The 20,425-nt window shown below is 46.0% G+C and overlaps 2 protein-coding genes across 4 annotated transcripts in view; both read right to left on the bottom strand.

The window, feature by feature from the left end:
- The window catches only part of LOC309341025 (uncharacterized protein), a 95,377-nt gene that overhangs the window by 15,045 nt on the left and 59,907 nt on the right, over window positions 1-20,425 (bottom strand). The gene's annotated exons all lie outside the window — the stretch shown is intronic.
- Window positions 7,406-20,425, bottom strand: part of LOC309341007 (uncharacterized protein) — a 119,947-nt gene continuing 106,927 nt past the window's right edge. Inside the window, exons 2-6 of the mRNA XM_081860384.1 lie at window positions 17,035-17,526; window positions 16,751-16,832; window positions 16,393-16,475; window positions 14,505-14,631; window positions 7,406-10,283 (exon numbers count right to left, since the gene is read on the bottom strand). Of these exons, the coding sequence (XP_081716510.1) occupies window positions 9,001-10,283; window positions 14,505-14,631; window positions 16,393-16,475; window positions 16,751-16,832; window positions 17,035-17,436 (1,977 nt within the window). The 5' untranslated portion in view covers window positions 17,437-17,526 and the 3' untranslated portion in view covers window positions 7,406-9,000. The remainder of the gene's footprint in view (window positions 10,284-14,504; window positions 14,632-16,392; window positions 16,476-16,750; window positions 16,833-17,034; window positions 17,527-20,425) is intronic.

Raw genomic sequence — 20,425 nt, 5'->3', positions numbered from 1 at the left:
GACGACTCATCAGCCCAGCCAGTCGGGTGCAAGTCCCTCATGGATCCATGCGGTCGGTAAAAGAAAGAATCATAGAATCATAAAATCCTAGAGTTGGAAGAGACCACAAGGGCCATCGAGTCCAAGCCCCTGCCAAGCAGGAAACACCATCAGAGCACTCCTGACATATGGTTGTCAAGCCTCTGCTTCAAGACCTCCAAAGAAGGAGACTCCACCACACTCCTTGGCAGCAAATTCCACTGTCAAACAGCCCTTACTGTCAGGAAGTTCTTCCTAATGTTTAGGTGGAATCTTCTTTCTTGTAGTTTGGATCCATTGCTCCGTGTCCGCTTCTCTGGAGCAGCAGAAAACAACCTTTCTCCCTCCTCTATGTGACATCCTGTTATATATTTGAACATGGCTATCATATCACCCCTTAACCTCCTCTTCTCCAGGCTAAACATGCCCAGCTCCCTTAGCCGTTCCTCATAAGGCATCGTTTCCAGGCCTTTGACCATTTTGGTTGCCCTCCTCTGGACACGTTCCAGTTTGTCAGTGTCCTTCTTGTACTGTGGTGCCCAGAACTGGACACAGTACTCCAGGTGAGGTCTGACCAGAGCAGAATACAGTGGCACTATTACTTCCCCTGATCTAGATGCTATACTCCTATTGATGCAGCCCAGAATTGCATTGGCTTTTTTAGCTGCCGCGTCACACTGTTGGCTCATGTCAAGTTTGTGGTCAACCAAGACTCCTAGATCCTTTTCACATGTACTGCTCTCAAGCCAGGTGTCACCCATCTTGTATTTGTGCCTCTCATTTTTTTTGCCCAAGTGCAATACTTTACATTTCTCCCTGTTAAAATTTATCTTGTTGTTTTGGCCCAGTTCTCTAATCTGTCAAGGGCGTTTTGAATTGTGATCCTGTCCTCTGGGGTGTTAGCCACCCCTCCCAGTTTGGTGTCATCTGCAAATTTGATCAGGATGCCCTTGAGTCCATCATCCAAGTCGTTGATAAAGATGTTGAATAAGACCGGGCCCAAGACAGAACCCTGGGGCACCCCACTAGTCACTCTTCTCCAGGATGAAGAGGAACCATTGATGAGCACCCTTTGGGTTCGGTCAGTCAGCCAGTTACAAATCCACTGAGTGGTAGCATAGTCAAGTCCGCATTTTACCAGCTTCTTTACAAGAATATCATGGGGCACCTTGTCAAATGCCTTGCTGAAATCAAGGTAGGCTACATCCACTGCGTTCCCTTCATCTACCAGGCTTGTAATTCTGTCAAAAAACGAGATCAGGTTAGTCTGACATGACTTATTTTTCAGAAATCCATGCTGACTATTGGTGATCACAGTATTCCTTTCTAGGTGCTCACAGACTGCTTGCTTAATGATCTGCTCCAGAATCTTCCCTGGTACTGATGTCAAACTGACTGGGCGGTAATTATTTGGGTCCTCTCCTTTCCCCTTTGTGAAAATAGGGACAACATTTGCCCTCCTCCAGTCTGCCGGGACTTCGCCTGTTCTCCAGGAATTCTCAAAGATGACTGCCAGTGGTTCTGAGATCACATCTGCCAGTTCTTTTAATACTCTTGGATGCAGTTCATCTGGCCCTGGAGACTTGAATACATCTAAACTAGCCAAGTATTCTTGTACTATCTCCTTAGTTATTCTGGGCTGTGTTTCCTCTGCTGAATCATTTGCTCCAAATTCTTCAGGTCGGGCATTGTTTTCTTTATCGGAAAAGACTGAGGCAAAGAAGGCATTGAGGAGTTCAGCCCTTTCTGTGTCCCCTGTTTGCATTTCACCATCTTCTCCTCTGAGTGACCCCACTGTTTCTTTGTTCTTCCTTTTGCTACGAACATACCCATAAAAGCCTTTTTTGTTGCTTTTAACCTCTCTAGCAAGCCTGAGTTCATTCTGTGCTTTAGCTTTTCTGACTTTGTGTCTACACGTGCTGGCTATTTGTTTGAATTCCTCTTTGGTGGTTTCCCCCCTTTTCCATTTTTTGTACACATCCTTTTTTAATCTTAACTCAGTTAAAAGTTCTTTAGATAGCCACCCTGGCTTCTTTAGGCACCTTCCATGTTTCCATCTCATTGGTATTGCCTGAAGTTGTGCTTTTACTATCTCCCTCTTAACAAACTCCCAGCCATCATGAACTCCCTTTCCTTTTAGTATTACTGTCCATGGGATCTCACCCAGCACTTCCCTAAGTTTTATGAAGTCGGCTTTCTTAAAGTCAAGAAATTGAATGCTAGTATGCTTGGCTGCTCCTTTCCGCTGTATAGTAAACTTCAGAAGAGCATGATCTTTTTTTTTTTTTTTTTTGATAACTATTAAAGTTTTTAAATATAAATGCACAAATAATAAACAATCTTACTTCTGTCACAAACATAGTTTCATCACTTCTTTGGACTCCCTCACGTCTCCCGCTCCCATTTACATCGTTAAAAGTTTTTTCCAAACAAATTATCAACTTGTTTACAATCTCATGTCCACTCATTCAAATATAATCTAGCAATTCTTCCAAAAAATTTTATATTTTCTTTAGTCTCACTTATCATCAAATTTAAATCTAATTTAGTGGTGGCCAATTTTTATAATCTAGCATCCTTCTTAACATTCAACCAAATTACAATGTTTTTGTAGATACATCTTAAATTTCTTCCAGTCTTCCTCCATCTTCTCTTCTCCCAGGTCTCGGATTCTGCCAGTCATCTTGGCCAGTTGCATATAGTCCATCAGTTGCATCTGCCACTCTTCCAGTGTGGGTAGATCTTGAGTTTTCCAGTTTTTTGCGATGAGAATCCTTGCTGCCGTTGTTGCATACATAAAGAATGTTCGGTCCTTCTTTAACACCTTCTGGCCGACAATACCCAGAAGGAAGGCCTCTGGTTTCTTAGTGAAGGTATACTTAAATACCTTTTTCAGCTCATTATATATCATTTCCCAGAAGGCCTTCACCTTAGGGCATGTCCACCAGAGGTGAAAGAATGTTCCTTCATTTTCTTTACATTTCCAACATTTATTATCAGACGAATGGTATATTTTGGCAAGTTTAACTGGGGTCATGTACCATCTATATATCATTTTCATTACATTTTCCTTCAGAGCATTACATGCGGTGAAGTTCAGCCCAGTGGTCCACAACCTTTCCCAATCCTCAAACATAATGTTATGCCCAATGTCCTGCGCCCACTAACTTCAGAAGAGCATGATCACTCGCGCCTAATGATTCTTCCACTTCTACCCCACTAACCAGGTCGTCAACATTGGTTAGGACCAGATCTAAAATGGCTGTTCCTCTTGTTGCTTCTCCCCCTTTCTGGACAATGAAGTTGTCTGCAAGGCCAGTGAGGAATCTGTTTGACCTTATGCTCTTGGCTGAGTTTGACATCCAACAAATATCCGGGTAATTGAAGTCCCCTATTACTACTATCTCCCTTCCTTTTGCATGCTTGGCTATCTGTTCCAGGAAGGCATCATCTATGTCCTCCGTTTGGCTTGGGGATCTATAGTAAACTCCCACAATGAGGTCCCTGTTATTCTTCTCTCCCTTAATTTTGACCCAAATGCTCTCACTTTGGCTTTGAGGTTCTAAATCTTGGATCTCTTCACAGGTATACACATCCCTGACATACAACGCCACTCCTCCTCCTTTCTTGTGTGGTCTGTTTCTCTGAAATAGATTGTATCCCTCCATTATTACATTCCAGTAATCAGATGGTTATTATTAATGTTTCATGTGTATATATGTGTTGGAAGCCACCCAGAGTGGCTGGGGCAACCCAGCCAGATGGGCAGGGGATAAATAAAAATTATTACTATTACTATCACTGCTACTAACTACCAGCTGAGATTCAATAAGCCTGGCTCTTCTCTGGGACGGATTTTGTTTGGCCCAGTCATGGCTTCCCCTCCATCGCCAATGTCAGGCGTCTCTTGGGTCAAACCAAGAAAACAAAAACAGAAAACCTGACAGAAGCTCCTTATCTTTCCTAACAACTCTGAAGCTGACATTTAAGATGCCTGGGCAGTTCAGACCAGCCGAATCGTGGTATAAATAATAATAATAATAATAATAATAATAATAATAATTTATTTATACCCCGCCCATCTGGCTGGGTTTCCCCAGCCACTCTGGGCGGCTTCCAACTGAATATTAAAAACAGTACAGCATCAAACATTAAAAACCTCCCTAAAGAGGGCTGCCTTCAGATGTCTTTTAAAAGTAAAATAGTTGTTTATTGCTCTGACATCTGCTGGGAGGGCATTCCACAGGGTGGGCGCCACCACTGAGAAGGCCCTCTGCCTGGTTCCCTGTAACCTTACTTCTCGCAATGAGGGAACCGCCAGAAGGCCCTCGGCGCTGGATCTCAGTGTCCGGGCTGAACGATGGGGGTGGAGACGCTCCTCCAGGTATACAGGACCGAGGCCGTTTAGGGCTTTAAAGGTCAGCACCAACACTTTGAATTGTGCTCGGAAACATACTGGGAGCCAATGCAGATCTCTCAGAACCGGTGTTATGTGGTCCTGGCGGCCACTCCCAGTCACCAGTCTAGCTGCCACATTCTGGATTAATTGCAGTTTCCGGGTCACCTTCAAAGGTAGCCCCACATAGAGCGCGTTGCAGTAGTCCAAGCGGGAGATAACTAGAGCATGCATCACTCTGGCAAGACAGTCTGCGGGCAGGTAGGGTTTTAGCCTGCGTACCAGGTGGAGCTGGTAGACAGCTGCCCTGGACTTAGAATTAACCTGTGCCTCCATGGACAGCTGTGACTCCGAAATGACTCCCAGGCTGCGGACTTCCAGGTTAGCGCCATCGGCAATGGTGGAGCTCCTCTGACCGAGAGGAACCCGCTCCGCGAAAATCGGGTCTTGCCGTTGTGGCGAAGGTGGAGACCCTTTAAAAATCCCAGGCGGAGGAAGCCTGGGAACGTGGGATTTGGCTGACACCTACTCGCAGAGAAACCCTTTTTTGGGCATCCGAAGCGACGTGGGGTGAGCGGCGCGGTGTTTTGAATCGACCGCTATTTTTACGGAGTGAAGCCGCACAGCCGTTGCCGGAGAGCGCTGACTTTTTCCTGTGGACAATTGGACTCTAAACAAGTACCCGTGAGTAAAACAGAAAATTGGATTAAGAAACATTTTAATTTGGCATTGAAGCGGGAAGGTTCTAAACAGGAAGTCCACCTTCCGCTTTTGTAAATAGATTGAAGCAAAAATTGTGCAAGCTAAAGCCTGGAAAGTCATATATAAAGGTCTAAATTTCCTTCAGTTTTAGCCACCAAAACCCCTCTTGGAAGCAGGAGAAAAGAGGGGGGAATTTTGATTGTTCAAGCCTGCAGGTGAGTGAGTAAAGAAAGATAAATTTCCACCGTCTCAAACCTGGGAACAGGGTGTCAGAGACAGAAATTTTTGGGGAGGTTCATTGACTGTGAATCAAACGTCTTTTGACAGATAGTTAAAGAAGAGAAACAAATTGATTCCAATGTTGCCTTTTGCATTTAAAAGAAACAAAAAATTTGGAAAATGAAAGTAATTTTTCTTTTGTCGGACTTGTTTTCAAAAGATGGATACAAATAGAAATTGTATCCTCTAGAGGGAGCCTGTTAAAGTGTTGCTGGAGTTGATCTGGGAATTTCACAGCTGTGGTGATTAGGATCGTGGGACCAGACTCTGACCTTGAATAAAAATGTGTCTACAAGAAGTTTTCGTGCTTGCTCTTTGCAAGACAAGCGCTTTGTTGGAGCAGTTGCATGAGAAGGTAGATTTGATGGCTGTTGCAGTCAAAAACTTTGGACAAGCAGTGAATGCTCATATAGAAACCATTCAGGAACCAACCCAGGAACCTGTTTTGACAGGGCAAGTGCAAATGCAGAAGACAATGGAGGAGGTTGCTGCTGAACCTCAAGTAACACAAATGGAGAGACCCGAGGCCCTGCAGGAGCATAAGCCGCTGTTCTTGAAGACTGAATCTGGAGCGGGCCAGGGGGGGTCTGGAGTTGTGGGGGCTCTTAATTTTGGAGGGACTTTGAAACATGCTTTTAAATACTTTCTGGACTACATTGTTGAAAGAGGGAAATGGGACTGTGGGGAATGGGCTGATCTGCTGAGGGGAGATGGAGATATTTTTGGGTTGGAGTTTCCCTGAGACCTACCCCTCAATGAGAAAGGAAAGAAATTAAGAAAGAGATCAACAAAAGACAAGGAAAAGTGCAGGTATAAACAAGAAGATCATCTGCAGAAGGGACATGGAAAAGACTTAAGAGCCTCGGACATAAGATTACCAGGTTGATGGACTAGATGGAATGGACAGTAAGGACTGACATAACCCGAGACCAGGAAGAAGAGACGTTGGATGAAGATTGGAAGAAAGTTTTTAATAATTTATTTTGGGAATTAGTGTAAAATTAACGAGTATTAGGAAAAATGTTGGAATGAAACTATTTGGCTTTAGTAGAAATGATATAAGGAGTTATGTATAAATAAGTATTAAGCTTTAAGCTTTAAGGTACTTTATGGTAAGATAAGGTTAAAATAAATTAAGGTAAACTGAACGACAGAATATAGTGAAAGATGGAAAGGATTTGTTGAGTTAATTAATAGGTTAGACTGTTAAATTACCCAATAAAAATTGAGAAAGATGGAAAGAATTTGCTGAAACAAATAACTAAACTAGAATACAAAAAGGGAGGTGTGAGGAGGTCGATGAAACAAGTAAATGGAAGATAATGATATGGAATATTGGATCTGTGTTTTTTTTTAATTGTTATTGTTGTACTGGTTTTTATGTGTGTGTGTTTTTAATATATTGTAATGTATGTTTTGTTAAATTTTTTGTTGTTTTCTTTTCTTCTTTTCTTTGTAATTTTTAAACTTCTAATAAATATAATTTTTTAAAAAACACACGAAATGACTCCCAGACTGCACACCTGGTCCTTCAGGAGCACAGTTACCCCATTCAGGACCAGGGAATCCCCCATACCCGCCCGCGCCCTGTCCCCCAAAAACAGTACTTCTGTCTTGTCAGGATTCAACCTCAATCTGTTAGCCGCCATCCATCCTCCAACCGCCTCCAGGCACTCACACAGGACCTTCACCGCCTTCACTGGTTCTGATTTAAAGGAGAGGTAGAGCTGGGTGTCATCTGCATATTGATGGACACCCAGCCCAAACCCCCTGATGATCTCTCCCAGCGGCTTCATATAGATATTAAAAAGCATGGGGGAGAGGATGGAACCCTGAGGACCCCACAAGTGAGAGCCCAGGCGTCTGAACACTCATCCCCCACCACCACTTTCTGGACATGGCCCAGGAGGAAGGAGATTAACCACTGTATAACAGTGCCCCCAGCTCCTCTAGACCAGAGAATTTTTTCAGCAGGGGGGCCGGTCCACTGTCCCTCAGACCTTGTGGGGGGGGGCGGACAATATTTGCGGGGGTGGAGAACGAATTCCTATGCCCCACAAATAACCCAGAGGTGCATTTTAAATAAAAGGTATAATTTTTCTCATGTAAAAACGCAATGATTCCTGGGCTGTCAGCGGGCCGGATTTAGAAGGCAATTGGGTCGGATCCAGGCCCTAGGCCTTAGTTTGTCTACCCATGCTCTAGACGGTCCAGAAGGATGTTATGGTCGATGGTATCAAAAGCCACTGTGAGAGCCAGCAGAACTAGGAAACAGCTCTCACCTTTGTCCCTAGCCCGCCGAAGATCATTGACCAGTGCAACCAAGGCAGTTTCAATCACATGATGCATTCATGCCATTGGAATGGCAATGTCTACCAACTTGGGGGTGGCCCCCTCAGATATTTTATTGGGGGGGGCAAAAACCCCTCGGTCTCTAAGAGTTGACTCCTGTTCCCACGTCTCAGGACACTTACAAGATAAAAAGACAATATAAAAACACAAAATACGCACCTGTAACCCCCCTCCCTATCACATTTTAAAAGCGCATTAGATGTAATCAGCCAAAGGCCTGGTTAACAAGGTGGGGATGTGCCTGGCTCCTAAAGCTGCACAATGGTTTTCCCAACCTTTCTATGGATGATTTGATGGGAAGTGAGATGGGAGCCCTGACTGAAGCTCACTCCACATTCCACACACATAGGGTTTTTCTCCTATCAGCACACGCACATATAATATTCTTGTTAAATTTCCATTTTAACAATCCAATAAAGACCACAATAAAACATTCTAAGTTATAATACAATCAAAAGAGCCAATTCTTCAATGCCAAATTACTGTATATATCCTTTGGGTGACTTCCCATGCTCTGAATTTTGGGGAATGATGTCATACTGCATTTCTTTATTAGTCCAAAGAAATCATTTCCAATGTTAATCCTTCATTTATGTTTTGTTTATTTTAACAGCCACAGGCCCAGTCAACTTTCGCTCGTATTCAAATAATCCCTCCATTAATTCAGCAAGCGGGTCAGTCCTTTATAATTCTGTATGAAATATTTTCTTCTTTCCCCCGTTGTTTTCGAAAGTCCTCAGCAATGTCACTTTCCGGTTCTGCACACAAGGGCAAATCTCAGTGCGTCACATCCAAGACAAAAGGGAGGTTTAGCCTTCCGCCATTAGCCCCGGGCAGATATCCAAAATTCCCTTCTATGATCTCATTCCAGCTACTAACAAGTTGACGCCTCAGCGAAAACACAATAACTGCAGTCAAGAATTCTTTTTATCATTCCATTGAGGGTCGTTGCCAGAATCATAGTCAAAATTTCAGACAGTCTATTTTGAAGTTAAACCATAACAATAACAAAATACTCTTTAAATCCCGCTTGCATATTTCAAAAACTTAACCTTTTGGAGGAGATTTGCCGAGTAAAACAGCAAATGCAAAATATATCAAAAGAAAATAATCGAGGCTCACCTCCCCCAACATACCGATCCAATTACAATGAAAGTCCTTCTCTAGATCAAAAACGTGGCTGATTCAATTAGTAAATAATTTTATCTCCCCTACTTCAAAGCATGCCTGTTAATTAAGTCCAAATTTCAATCTTAAAAAACAGGTGTCCTCTGCTCATGGCGACAGCTTTGGAGAGTTGACTCCCCTGTATGAATTCTGTGATGCTTAGTGAGATGGGAGCTCTGCCTGAAGCTCTTTCCACATTCCCCACACTGATAGGGTTTCTCTCCTGTATGACTTCTCTGATGCTTAGTGAGATGGGAGCTCTGACTGAAGCTCTTTCCGCATTCCATGCACTGATAGGGTTTCTCTCCTGTGTGGGTTCTTTGATGGGAAGTTAGAGAGGAACTCTGACTGAAGCCCTTTCCGCATTCCCTGCACTGATGGGGTTTCTCTCCTGTATGACTTCTCTGATGCTTAGTGAGATGGGAGCTCTGACTGAAGCTCTTTCCGCATTCCATGCACTGATAGGGTTTCTCTCCTGTGTGGGTTCTTTGATGGGAAGTTAGAGAGGAACTCTGCCTGAAGCTCTTTCCACATTCCACACACCAATAAGGTTTCTCTCCTGTATGAATTCTTTGATGGGAAGTCAGATCAGAGCTCATACTGCAGCTCTTTCCACATTCCAAACACTGATAGGGTTTCTCCCCTGTATGACTTCTCTGATGCTTAGTGACATCAGAACTCTGACTGAAGCTCTTTCCACATTCCACGCACTGATAGGGTTTCCCCCCTGTATGAATTCTCTCATGGGAAGTGAGACCGGAGCTCCAACTGAATCTCTTTCCACATTCCATGCACTGATAGGGTTTCTCCCCTGTATGAATTCTTTGATGTAAAGTGAGATGGGCGTTCTTCCTGAAGCTCTTTCCACATTCCATGCACTGATAGGGCTTCTCCTTTGTATGAATTCTGTGATGGGAAGTGAGAGAGGAGCTCTGACTGAAGCTCTTTCCACATTCCATGCACTGATAGGGTTTCTCTCCTGTATGAATTCTCTGGTGCTTAGTGAGACTGTAGCTCATACTAAAGCTCTTTCCACATTCCCCACACTGATAGGGTTTCTCCCCTGTATGAATTCTGTGATGGGAAGTGAGAGAGGCCTTCATACTGAAGCTCTTTCCACATTCAGTGCACTGATAGGGTTTCTCCCCTGTATGTGTTCTTTGATGGGAAGTGAGATTAGAGCTCTGACTGAAGCTCTTTCCACATTCCACACACTGATAGGGTTTCTTCCCAATGAGATTTCTTTGTTGGAAAGTGTAATGGAAGCTCTGACTGCAGCTGTCTCCACACTCCAAATTTTTGCATGGCTTCTCCTCTCTGGGGATTTTGTCGTGTTCACCTTTGTTCTCGATTTCCAATTCATCACAATCTGCAATGGAGACAAAAAGGGATTAGAGCCTCAGGAACAAATCAAGAAGAACTAAAGGGAGTTGGGTGTGTGTTCATTACCTTTGTGGTTCGTCATTAACCAACGTATTTGTTATTAGATTTTGATGGGTTGTTGAATGTTGCTTTGTTTGATATACAGCAGTGGTAAAATTGCGGAAGCCTTTTGTGGAAAAAAGTATATTTCAGAGGTTTGATGGCTCATAACCCTGCTTTTTTTTTTTTTTTTGAGTAATATCATAAAGTTATGTATCAATGGAAAGATAATTTAATCAAGAATGTAATTACCTGTATTCTATCAAATGTTATAGCCAAATAACTAGAAAAAGGAAGCACATTTGCTTAGGTTAACTTTTGTCATATTGTTATGTGATTGCTATCAAGTTGGTTGGTCTTCTTTCGTTTCATGAGTTTGAAGAACATACCGTAACAGAATAAAAGAAAAATATGTGAGAAGAAGAATCGGAGAAGATTTACATCCCACTTACATTACACCTACTGTGAAGCACCCTATTAGTGCTTCATTAATGGGAATGTAAAATCCCCAAATACATAAAGCAAACACTTGAGCCCAAACTGAAGCCTTCTGCATGTGATCTTTCCCCAGATACTGAAGCATTTTTATTTATTTATTTTCTATTTCAGCAGGATTCAGCTTCATGTCATGTTGCTCCTTTGTGCAAAAGTTGGTTTCAATATAATCATATTCCACTGCTGGGAATAGCCCAGACCTTAACCAAATTGAAAATCTATGGAGCCGACAAAAGAATCTTTTAAGCAACCCAGCAATACAGTGGTACCTTGTTTTATGAACTTATTCCGTTCCAGTAGTCCATTCTTAAACCAAAGCGTTCTTTCCCATAGAAAGTAATGCAAAATGGATTAATCCATTCCACTTTTAAAAACAACCCCTAAAACATGAATTTTTACTATCTAACAAGACCATTGGTCCATAAAATGAAAGGAATAATCAATGTATACCACTGTATAAAAAATTGTATATCCCTCCCTTCATCCCAATCTCACACAGCGGTTCACAACACAAAAACACATAACGAGAACACGAGCTAACCAGCTTGACAGCGAGTAGTAGTTACTTCCCTCTGGAAGTGGAGAAGAAGTTCCACACTGCTCAGATGGAGCTCGCTGGGCAAGACACAGATCTCTGCCCAAAAAGAGAGTTTCCACATTTGGGCATTCCAACATTGCTTGCTGGGAACGCTGATGCAGGAAAGCTGCTCCGTCAAGCAACCTTCTATCTTCTCGTTTGAGGAGTACCAGGAGGTACCAGAAAAGGGTGGAGAACCCAGACTGTACGTGGGCCAGGCGTGGCAGAAAGGTTTGGCTGCACATTGCTTTGGGTTACCCTGGGGAAGTGACTGACAAATTTGGAAAATAAAATTGAATAATAATCACAGAATCTTGTCAGCAGGAACAACTGAACTGAAAACAACACCACTTTCCGTAACGGAGACACAAACAGCATCCGCATCCGCTTTCAATTAGTTGAGATTGCATTCCAGGGGGTTGGACTAGATGACCCTGTGAGGAGAACCTGAGCTTGCAGGGCTAAACAGCTCAGTTCTTTCGCCCTGCCTTCCGAGGGGGCGGAGAGATCCTACGTATACATCCGGGATCTGTTTCTTTGTTCTGTTATTCTGCTTTCATAGAATCATAGAGTTGGAAGAGACCACAAGGGCCATTGAGTCCAACCCCCTGCCAAGCAGGAAACACCATCAGAGCACTCCTGACATATGGTTGTCCAGCCTCTGCTTAAAGACCTCCAAAGAAGGAGACTCCACCACACTCCTTGGCAGCAAATTCCACTGTCGAACAGCTCTTACTGTCAGGAAGTTCTTCCTAATGTTTAGGTGGAATCTTCTTTCTCGTAGTTTGGATCCATTGCTCCGTGTCCGCTTCTCTGGAGCAGCAGAAAACAACCTTTCTCCCTCCTCTATGTGACATCCTTTAATATATTTGAACATGACTAACATATCACCCCTTAACCTCCTCTTCTCCAGGCTAAACATGCCCAGCTCCCTTAGCCGTTCCTCATAAGGCATCGTTTCCAGGCCTTTGACCATTTTGGTTGCCCTCCTCTGGACACGTTCCAGTTTGTCGTTTCGTTTTCGTCCGGTGCGGAGATGCTTTTTCTCCCTGATACAGGATGATTTAAACTGCTATAAAATAAACACTTCTAGATTAGAGGAGCTGACTGGACTCTTGATTTATGGACACTTAGTGCAAGCACAGAGGGCAGAAGGCTAAACACGCTGTGTTTACTCTGCTGTGCTCAGAGGTCCAGAGAAAGCACACCGGAAGCCTGCAGGACCTTTACCCTGAGCAATATTTCATAGAATCATAGAGTTGGAAGAGACCACAAGGGCCATCGAGTCCAACCCCCTGCCAAGCAGGAAACACCATCAGAGCACTCCTGACATATGGTTGTCAAGCCTCTGCTTAAAGACCTCCGAAGAAGGAGACTCCACCTTCTTCATTTCACAGACCCTTTTCCAACTCTGCAATTCTATGATTCAATAACTCAAGAGTCTTAGATTTGCAAGCACAAACGGTGCTGCTTTTAATTTTCATTCTGGTTTTGAAGTGTTGTTGTTGTTGTTTAGTCGTTTAGTCGTGTCCGACTCTTCGTGACTCCATGGACCAGAACATGCCAGGCACTTCTGTCTTCTACTGCCTCCCGCAGTTTCATCAAACTCATGCTGGTAGCTTCCAGAACACTGTCCCACCATCTCGTCATCTGTCGTCCCCTTCTCCTTGTGCCCTCCATCTTTCCCAACATCAGGGTCTTTTCCAGGGAGTCTTCTCTTCCCATGAGGCGGCCAAAGTATTGGAGCCTCAGCTTCAGGATCTGTCCTTCCAGTGAGCACTCAGGGCTGATTTCCTTCAGAATGGAGAGGTTGGATCTTCTTGCAGTCCATGGGACTCTCAAGAGTCTCCTCCAGCACCAGAATTCAAAAGCATCAATTCTTCGGCGATCAGCCTTCTTTATGGTCCAGCTCTCACTTCCATACATCACTACTGGGAAAACCATAGCTTTAACTATACGGACCTTTGTTGGCAAGGTGATGTCTCTGCTTTTTATGATGCTGTCTAGGTTTGTCATTGCTTTTCTCCCAAGAAGCAGGAGTCTTTTAATTTCGTGACTGCTGTCACCATCTGCAGTGATCATGGAGCCCAAGTGTACGTAACCCCAAAAGATCGTGAACTAGGCTGTTTGGAACCCGAGGTACCACTGTAAAGATCAATTAATAGGGGCAATAATTGAATCTTGGCTTCACACTATTACAGCTGCAGAACAAAAAAAGAAAACTTGATTCACTCCGTGGGAAGGCGTTGTAAGGCAGTAAATAAAGCTAACGGTTACCAAAGTAAATATTGACATGGTGAGAATTTCTGTATATCTCCTTTTTTCTATGTGTTTCACATTTCTTTTTTATGACTGCTCTTCTAATAAATACTCCTTCATAAAAGTTATTGCATTACATTCTTCATTAAATTATCTTTCCAATGCTATATAATTTTTTGGTATTAATCCCCCTAAAAGTGGTGTTTTGAGCCTCACATTGGAAATACACTTTTCCCAAAAGGTTTCCATAATTGTGGCCACTAGTGTAAGTTGCTCATTTTAAAGGTAATCTACTTTTTATATGGGATCAGATTGTTATTACTAATGTTTCATGTGTATATAGGTGTTGGAAGCCGCCTAGAGTGGTTGGGACCACCCAGCGAGATGGAAGGGGTATAAATAAAAATTACTACTATTATTATCACTGCTACTACTACCTGAGATTCAATAAGCCTGGCTCTTCTCTGGGACGGATTTTGTTTGGCCCAGTCATGGCTTCCCCTCCATCGCCAATGTCATTTTCTTGGGTCAACCCAAGAAAACAAAAACAGAAAACCTGACAGAAGCTTCTTATCTTTCCAAACAACTCTGAAGCTGACATTTAAGATGCCTGGGCAGTTCAGACCAGCCGAATCGTGGTATAAAAAGGCAGAACTGGAGGAAGATTTTTCACAGAAAAAAACTGGAATTTGCTGTTCAAGGTTTATTGTGGGGGTGTTAGGTTCCCAGGTGTTGTAGGGGGCGCTGCTGAGCTCTGTGGAAATATTTGAGGTTTGTAAGATAGAGGTATTTTTTGAATTTCCAGGCAGATAGGAATGATCCCACAGGGAGCCTTACCAAGAGAGGCCACGATCCCACGATTTTCCTCCATGACGTCCTTATGCAGAGCTCTCTGGTCAGGATCCAGCAACGCCCACTCCTCGTCCGTGAAACGAATAGAGACGTCTTCAAAGCACACTGGACCCTAAAAGAAAAAGGGAAATGTCCTCCTCTGAGACAGGATCAATATGATCTGCTACACAATGCTCTGTTGTTTCCTTCCTCTTAATTGCTGTGTTATTTCAATAGGATTGTTTTGCTGCACATTTTTATTATGGATGCCTATTTTGACGTTTTAAGTGAATTATTTTATTCTGCTTTTAATTACGGGTATTCGTCTTTGTGCAAATAGGTGGTTCTCTTCCTTGTGGTTTTCAAGTCATCCTGCCTACGCAGGGATTCCAGTTTCCCAGATGGAAGGATCCCCTTTCTCCTCTCCTCATGTCCTGTTCTGAAGAGGATCCCTCCCAGTGCCCCACAGCCAATTCCAGGGGTTCAAGGGGGCATGGAAAGGGGGTGGAATGGGGGACAGATGATCTAGCTGAGATTCCTGCAATGCGGGGGGTGGGACTTGATGACCCTTGGGGTCCCTTTCAACTCCTGGACTCCATGAAAACAGCAACTACAATGGAATCCTACAGGCGACATTCAGAAGGCTGTTGTCACAGAGTTATCTGGGCAGGAAATCCCACAGTTCACAGCTGGAGTTAACTCTTTATCAGCAAGAACACAATATTCACAGACTTGGCTGAGTTTCAGGCCTAATGAGAAGAGCAGCTCATTCCCTGAGGGTCTGTCAGTTTGCATTTCTTGGTGCAGAAAGTATGGATCTGATATTGATCTTTTCTATTCTAGTTAGTTCAAGAGGGTTCTGGAAGCTTCTCTGAATAAAAGAAACAGAAGTTTCCTGATGTTTGGGTTATCCCTTCAGAGAAGCTGAGTACAGCTGGGTTAAAGGGGTTCTGTCATCTCTTCTGTCAAGGTCATGCTGACTCTAAGAAGAGGCCAGAAGGAGCCTGGGTTTCACTTTCTCTCTCTCTCTCTCTCTGTCTCTCTCTCTCTCTTCCTTCTGGTGTTCTGTACATAGTATGCTGATTGTTGAGGTTAAGATTTATAAGCTGTGAGAAATTTCAGTTAAGTTTGCTGCAACTGGATTTCTTATGGGCAGGGCCAATCCTGTACATTTTGGATTTGTGACCAGTATCCTCATTTGTCTTCAGTAGCAGTAAAGCTGTGCTGGAAGAAATACAATTGCCTCTGGTCTATTTTGGGGGATCCTGTAACGTCTTTACGTTTTCACTCTGTTAACTATACATTGGAGTTCTGCCTGGATCAATACTGAGTAGAATTCCATGACAGGGTCTTCCTCCATGAAATCAGCTGCCAAAAGAGAAGGCCCCTGGCTCCCCACAGCTTTCCAAGTCCCCTCCTCTCTGGGGTTTCTGGCAAGCGATCCAACAGTGCGCCAGTGTGCAGCCTGCCTTTGCTCCTCCAATGTCAGACATCTCCTGCCTCCGAGAGACAAGCAGGGAGGGTGGCTTCTGGCAGAAGGAGAGGGAGCCCCCGGTGGCTCCTCCTTCTCCTGACTCACCTCTGCCTCTCGACCTCCCTCCGCCCACTCGTCTCCTTCCTCTTCTGCCTCTGATTCTGCACTGCATTCTGCCACAGAGTCTCCCAGCTCACCAAGCCCTGTTACCCCTTCAGCTTCTGACACCTCCTCTTCCCAGGCTTCCCCCTCTTCTCCCTCTGACCGCCCATCCTTCTTCCACCTCCACTTCTTGGGCTCTGAGCCGTCTTCCCTTCCTGATTCCCTGGTTGCTTCCTCCCACCATTCCTCTGTGCCCAACCAGTCCATGACATTGCTCCATCCCTCGGCCTCTGTCCCCACAAGGCAGCTTCCCCTGACCTGATCTGGTTCCACAGCCACTGTTTCTCTTCTGCCCCCATGAAAAGGCGGATCAGGAGGTTTTGCCGGCATCATTCTGTCACCTGCAAAAGAAAAAAGGTAAGCAGGATGCTAGCAGTGCCTACTTCTCTCACAGAGGAAACAGGGCATCTCTAACTACAGATGGGCCTTTGAGAAAGCCTTACCTGCTGAGTGCAGTTGGACGTTTGTGCCCATTTCATATGTTAGTTGTGCAAAAGTACTTCTCCCTTCCTCTGGACCCTTGTTCCCAACTATGCCCCCCCCCAAAAAACAAGATGAAAAGAACCCACAGATTAGCTGGGAAAGCAACAGAATGAAAAACCACCTTCCTCCTTACCCAGTGGCCTCTCTCTGGTGTCCAACGGAGGCCTCTCTGCCTCACAGGAATCCAGGTCCATTTCCTCAAAATGATCCTTTTCCTGAAAAAGAAACAAGGATTCAAAACAGAGAAAAGGGAGAACGATAAGAAAGAGAATGACAAAGACAGAAGCTTTATGGGTAATAGATCTCATTCTATGGATGCTTTCCCAGAAAAAGGGTGGGTCATCAGTAGAGCATTAGGGGATGTTCTCCATCCTGTTTAGAACCCCTTGGGAGTATCCAGAGCAAAGTCTCTCTCACCTGCTTTCTCTCCTCTGCCTGACTCAGGAGGAAACCTTCGGCCAGGGCCACCGCCTGGGAACTGGTCTCCGCTCCACAGTCCCTCACCCAGCTCTCCATCTCCGGGGGAAGGACAGCCAGGAACTGCTCCAAGATCACCAGGTCCAGCATCTCAGCTTTCGTGTGCCTTTCTGGCTTCAGCCATTGGTGGCAAAAGTGGTAGAGTTGGCTGCAAACCTCTCGGGGTCCTTTGGCCTCCTGGCAGCAGAACTGCCTCAACTGCTGGCTCTGCCCCTCTGAGCGGAGGGTGTCCTCCTCACCCAGGATCTTCAGCACAGCGTTTTCCCAGAATCCCCCACTGCTCCCAGTTTGGTTGGGATGGGCTTTTCCTGCTTCAGGGCCAGCTGAATCTCGATCATCCATCTGTGGTCTCAGGAAACTTCTAAGAGATCAGAAGGAACCCTTTGATCTGTTTAAAGTTCTGTCCGTCTTAATGAGAAGCTCTAGCAAATCCTAGAAAGCAAATACATTGTTCTGTTACAGAATTTGTAGGTTAGGAGAAGAATCAAGATCCCTGAACAAGCATGGATGAGTCTTGCCAGGAATCAGGACTGGACTGGACCACGGGCCAAACCATGAAATATCTTTTTGAAAAGACAGAGGAGGAGGAGGAGGAAGAGGAAGAGGAGGAGGAGGAGAAGCAGAAGCAGAAGCAGAAGCAGAAGAAGATTCTAGCTCTCCTAGAAGGAAGATTGCAATGCAGAATGTGGAGGCAACTGAAGGGGTTTCTGGGAGATGAATCAGCCTGGTTCCTCCTGCCTTCCAGTCAGTGCATGAAGTCAGAACTGACTGACAAAGGAGTCATTTGTATCTTGTGGAAAATGGATGCCTGGCTCTAGTGGGGGTCATCATCCGGGGGTCCTCAGGAGTTGTTCTCCCTCACCCCCGCTTCTGGGCACATTTCTCCCCTGCTTCCGTATCCTTTTCTTGCACTCAGATTCTCTGCCACTCTCAAGACTGACCCCTGGGGTGGGGTCCCTTTTTCTTTGCTCTGAGGGCCAGGAATGTATCTGGACAAGGGCCAAGTGGGTGGGGCCAAAAACATCTCCCTTGAAATTTGGGAGGGTAATTTATTATTATTATTGTCAGGGACGCAGCGGGAGCGCAGGGAGGGGAGGAGATGGAGACCGAGGGGGAGCAATCCGAGGGCAGCGTAGGAGAAGGTGATAGTAGCCCGAGAGATTCCACGAGTCTCTCCAGCGAATCGGAAGATTCACAGAAGGGGGCGCCGATGGCCAGGGCAAGGGGGGCCCCAAGGGGGACACCCCAGAAGCAAGGGGCCAGCGGGGACTCCCAGAGCAGCAGTTGGAAATCAGGACCAGCTTCCCCACCAGAGCATAGTGGGGGGGAGGAGTCCCAGGTATCAGGGCCAGCGTATTCGCCACCAGCAAGAGAAGATGAGTCAGGGTTGACCACGCCTCCGTCGGAGAGCGGGGGAACGGTCAAGAGGAAGGTTGCCGGCTGGGCGCACGCGCCAAGTTCAAATGTACAGGCGAGCGCCACAGCAGGTAGCCCGGATAGGGAACCAGGTCCTAAAGCCCGCCGGAAGGAGGGGCAAGAATCAGGGGGGTCAGCGTCAGAAGAGTCCAGAAAGGGTGAAACCCCAGCGGGCAGGAGGGCCCAGAGGAGGAAGGAGCTAAGGAAGAGGTGGAACAAGGCTAGAGTCTTAAACTGGTGTGGAAGGGGAGGAGACTCAGATGGAGCTTCGCCGGTCTAGACTCTAAGACGTAGAGTTGCACGCTGTGGCTTTGAAATGGAAACTGAACTTCAATAAAGACTTTTGTACATAACGACAGCCGGGCGTTGGTCCTTTGTGAGCTGGGACCTGGGGGCGGCTCTGACAATTATTCTCTTAACAAAAAGATTCCTTCCAGTAGCACCTTAAAGACCAACTAAGTCAGTTCTTGGTATGAGCTTTCGTGTGCATGCACACTTCTTCAGATACGTATCTGTACGTATATGTATCTGAAGAAGTGTGCATGCACACGAAAGCTCATACCAAGAACTGACTTAGTTGGTCTTTAAGGTGCTACTGGAAGGAATCTTTTTGTTTTGACTATGGCAGACCAACACGGCTACCTATCTGTAACTGGAATTATTCTCTTAGAGAGCTTAACACACACACAGCCACTGATGCCCAGGTCCCTGGGGGCTCAGTGAGGAGCAGCGCCCATTTCCGGCTGCTTTGCCAGCAACAATCCCTTTGGGAGAGAGAGGATGTGGTCCTGGGATGCCCTGCTCTGGGTGCGAGGGGATGGCTGCCGTGGCCTCCGTGGGGAGCTGCCCTGGGAGACACTGGGAGACACTGGGAGACACTGGGAAACTGGTCCCCAATGCAGCAGCCAGACTCTGGGCTGGGATCCCTCTCTTTACTCCTGGCATCTCTCTCCAACATTTCCTTCCTTCCTCCCCGTGGTTTTTTTTTGGGGGGGGGTGTCTAGTTCACCTCCTCGTCCAGCTTTGGAAAACCATTTGCACATGTTCCCTCTGTTGTGCAATGGGACTCCTTTGTTTAAAGAAGGGAGAATTCGTGGGAGTCATTTTTTTTGAAAGGCCAACTGAGTTTGGGATCCTCTGATCTGCAGGAAGGAGGGAGAGCGCTGCAGCCCTGGCCCCTCCCTGGCAGGACCCTCTCCTCCTCCCTGACTTGGGGTCCCCCCCCCTGCAGGATCAGATCAGGGCCCCCCCCCCAGGCCTCCCCCCTGGTGCAGCCCTGGGACCCCCACCAGATCCCAGAGAGAGAGAGGGGAGACTCACCAGATCCCGGGAGGGGGGAGCGAGGCAGCCCTTGCAGGAGAGTCCAGAGTCCTTGCAGGAGAGACACCCAAGCAGGGAAGGACTGGGGAGGCGGGGGCTTGGCTCTGGAGGACCTGCCCCCCCGTCCACTTCCTGGCCTCTCTAGGAAGGCAGCTCGGTTCCCTTTAACCCTTGCCAAGCCGAGTCCCTCCAGCTCAGCCCTCTGATTCTTATTTTTCTGATTTAGGGAGGCAGATATCCTTTTGGGGGTGAGGCTCTTGGCTGGACTCTGAGCATCTCCCTCCCTTGGCCAGAAACCAGAGGAAGAGCCTGCAGGGAAAAGGGCTTTGCAGGAGGCAAGGAAGCTCCTCCTGGAATTCCGGAGTGGAGAGAGAGGAGGGGATCCCAGGGTCATCTAGTCCCACCCCCAGCAATGCAGGAATCTCAGCTCCAGCATCCAGGGCAGATGGCCCTCCGATCTCTGCTGAGAAACCTCCCAGGAAGGAGAGTCCCCCACCTCCCCAGGGAGACCTTTCCCCTGCCCAGCTGCTCTTAGATGTCCCTCCAGGCAGCGGGTCCTGAGTTCGAGCCCTGCTGAAACAATCGCACTGGCTGC

Source organism: Podarcis erhardii, assembly GCF_964252035.2.
Source record: "Podarcis erhardii genome assembly, chromosome: 4".
Taxonomy (NCBI): Eukaryota; Metazoa; Chordata; class Lepidosauria; order Squamata; family Lacertidae; genus Podarcis; species Podarcis erhardii.
Note: the sequence above shows the minus strand (reverse complement) of the source record. Positions and strands in the feature narration are given on the sequence as shown.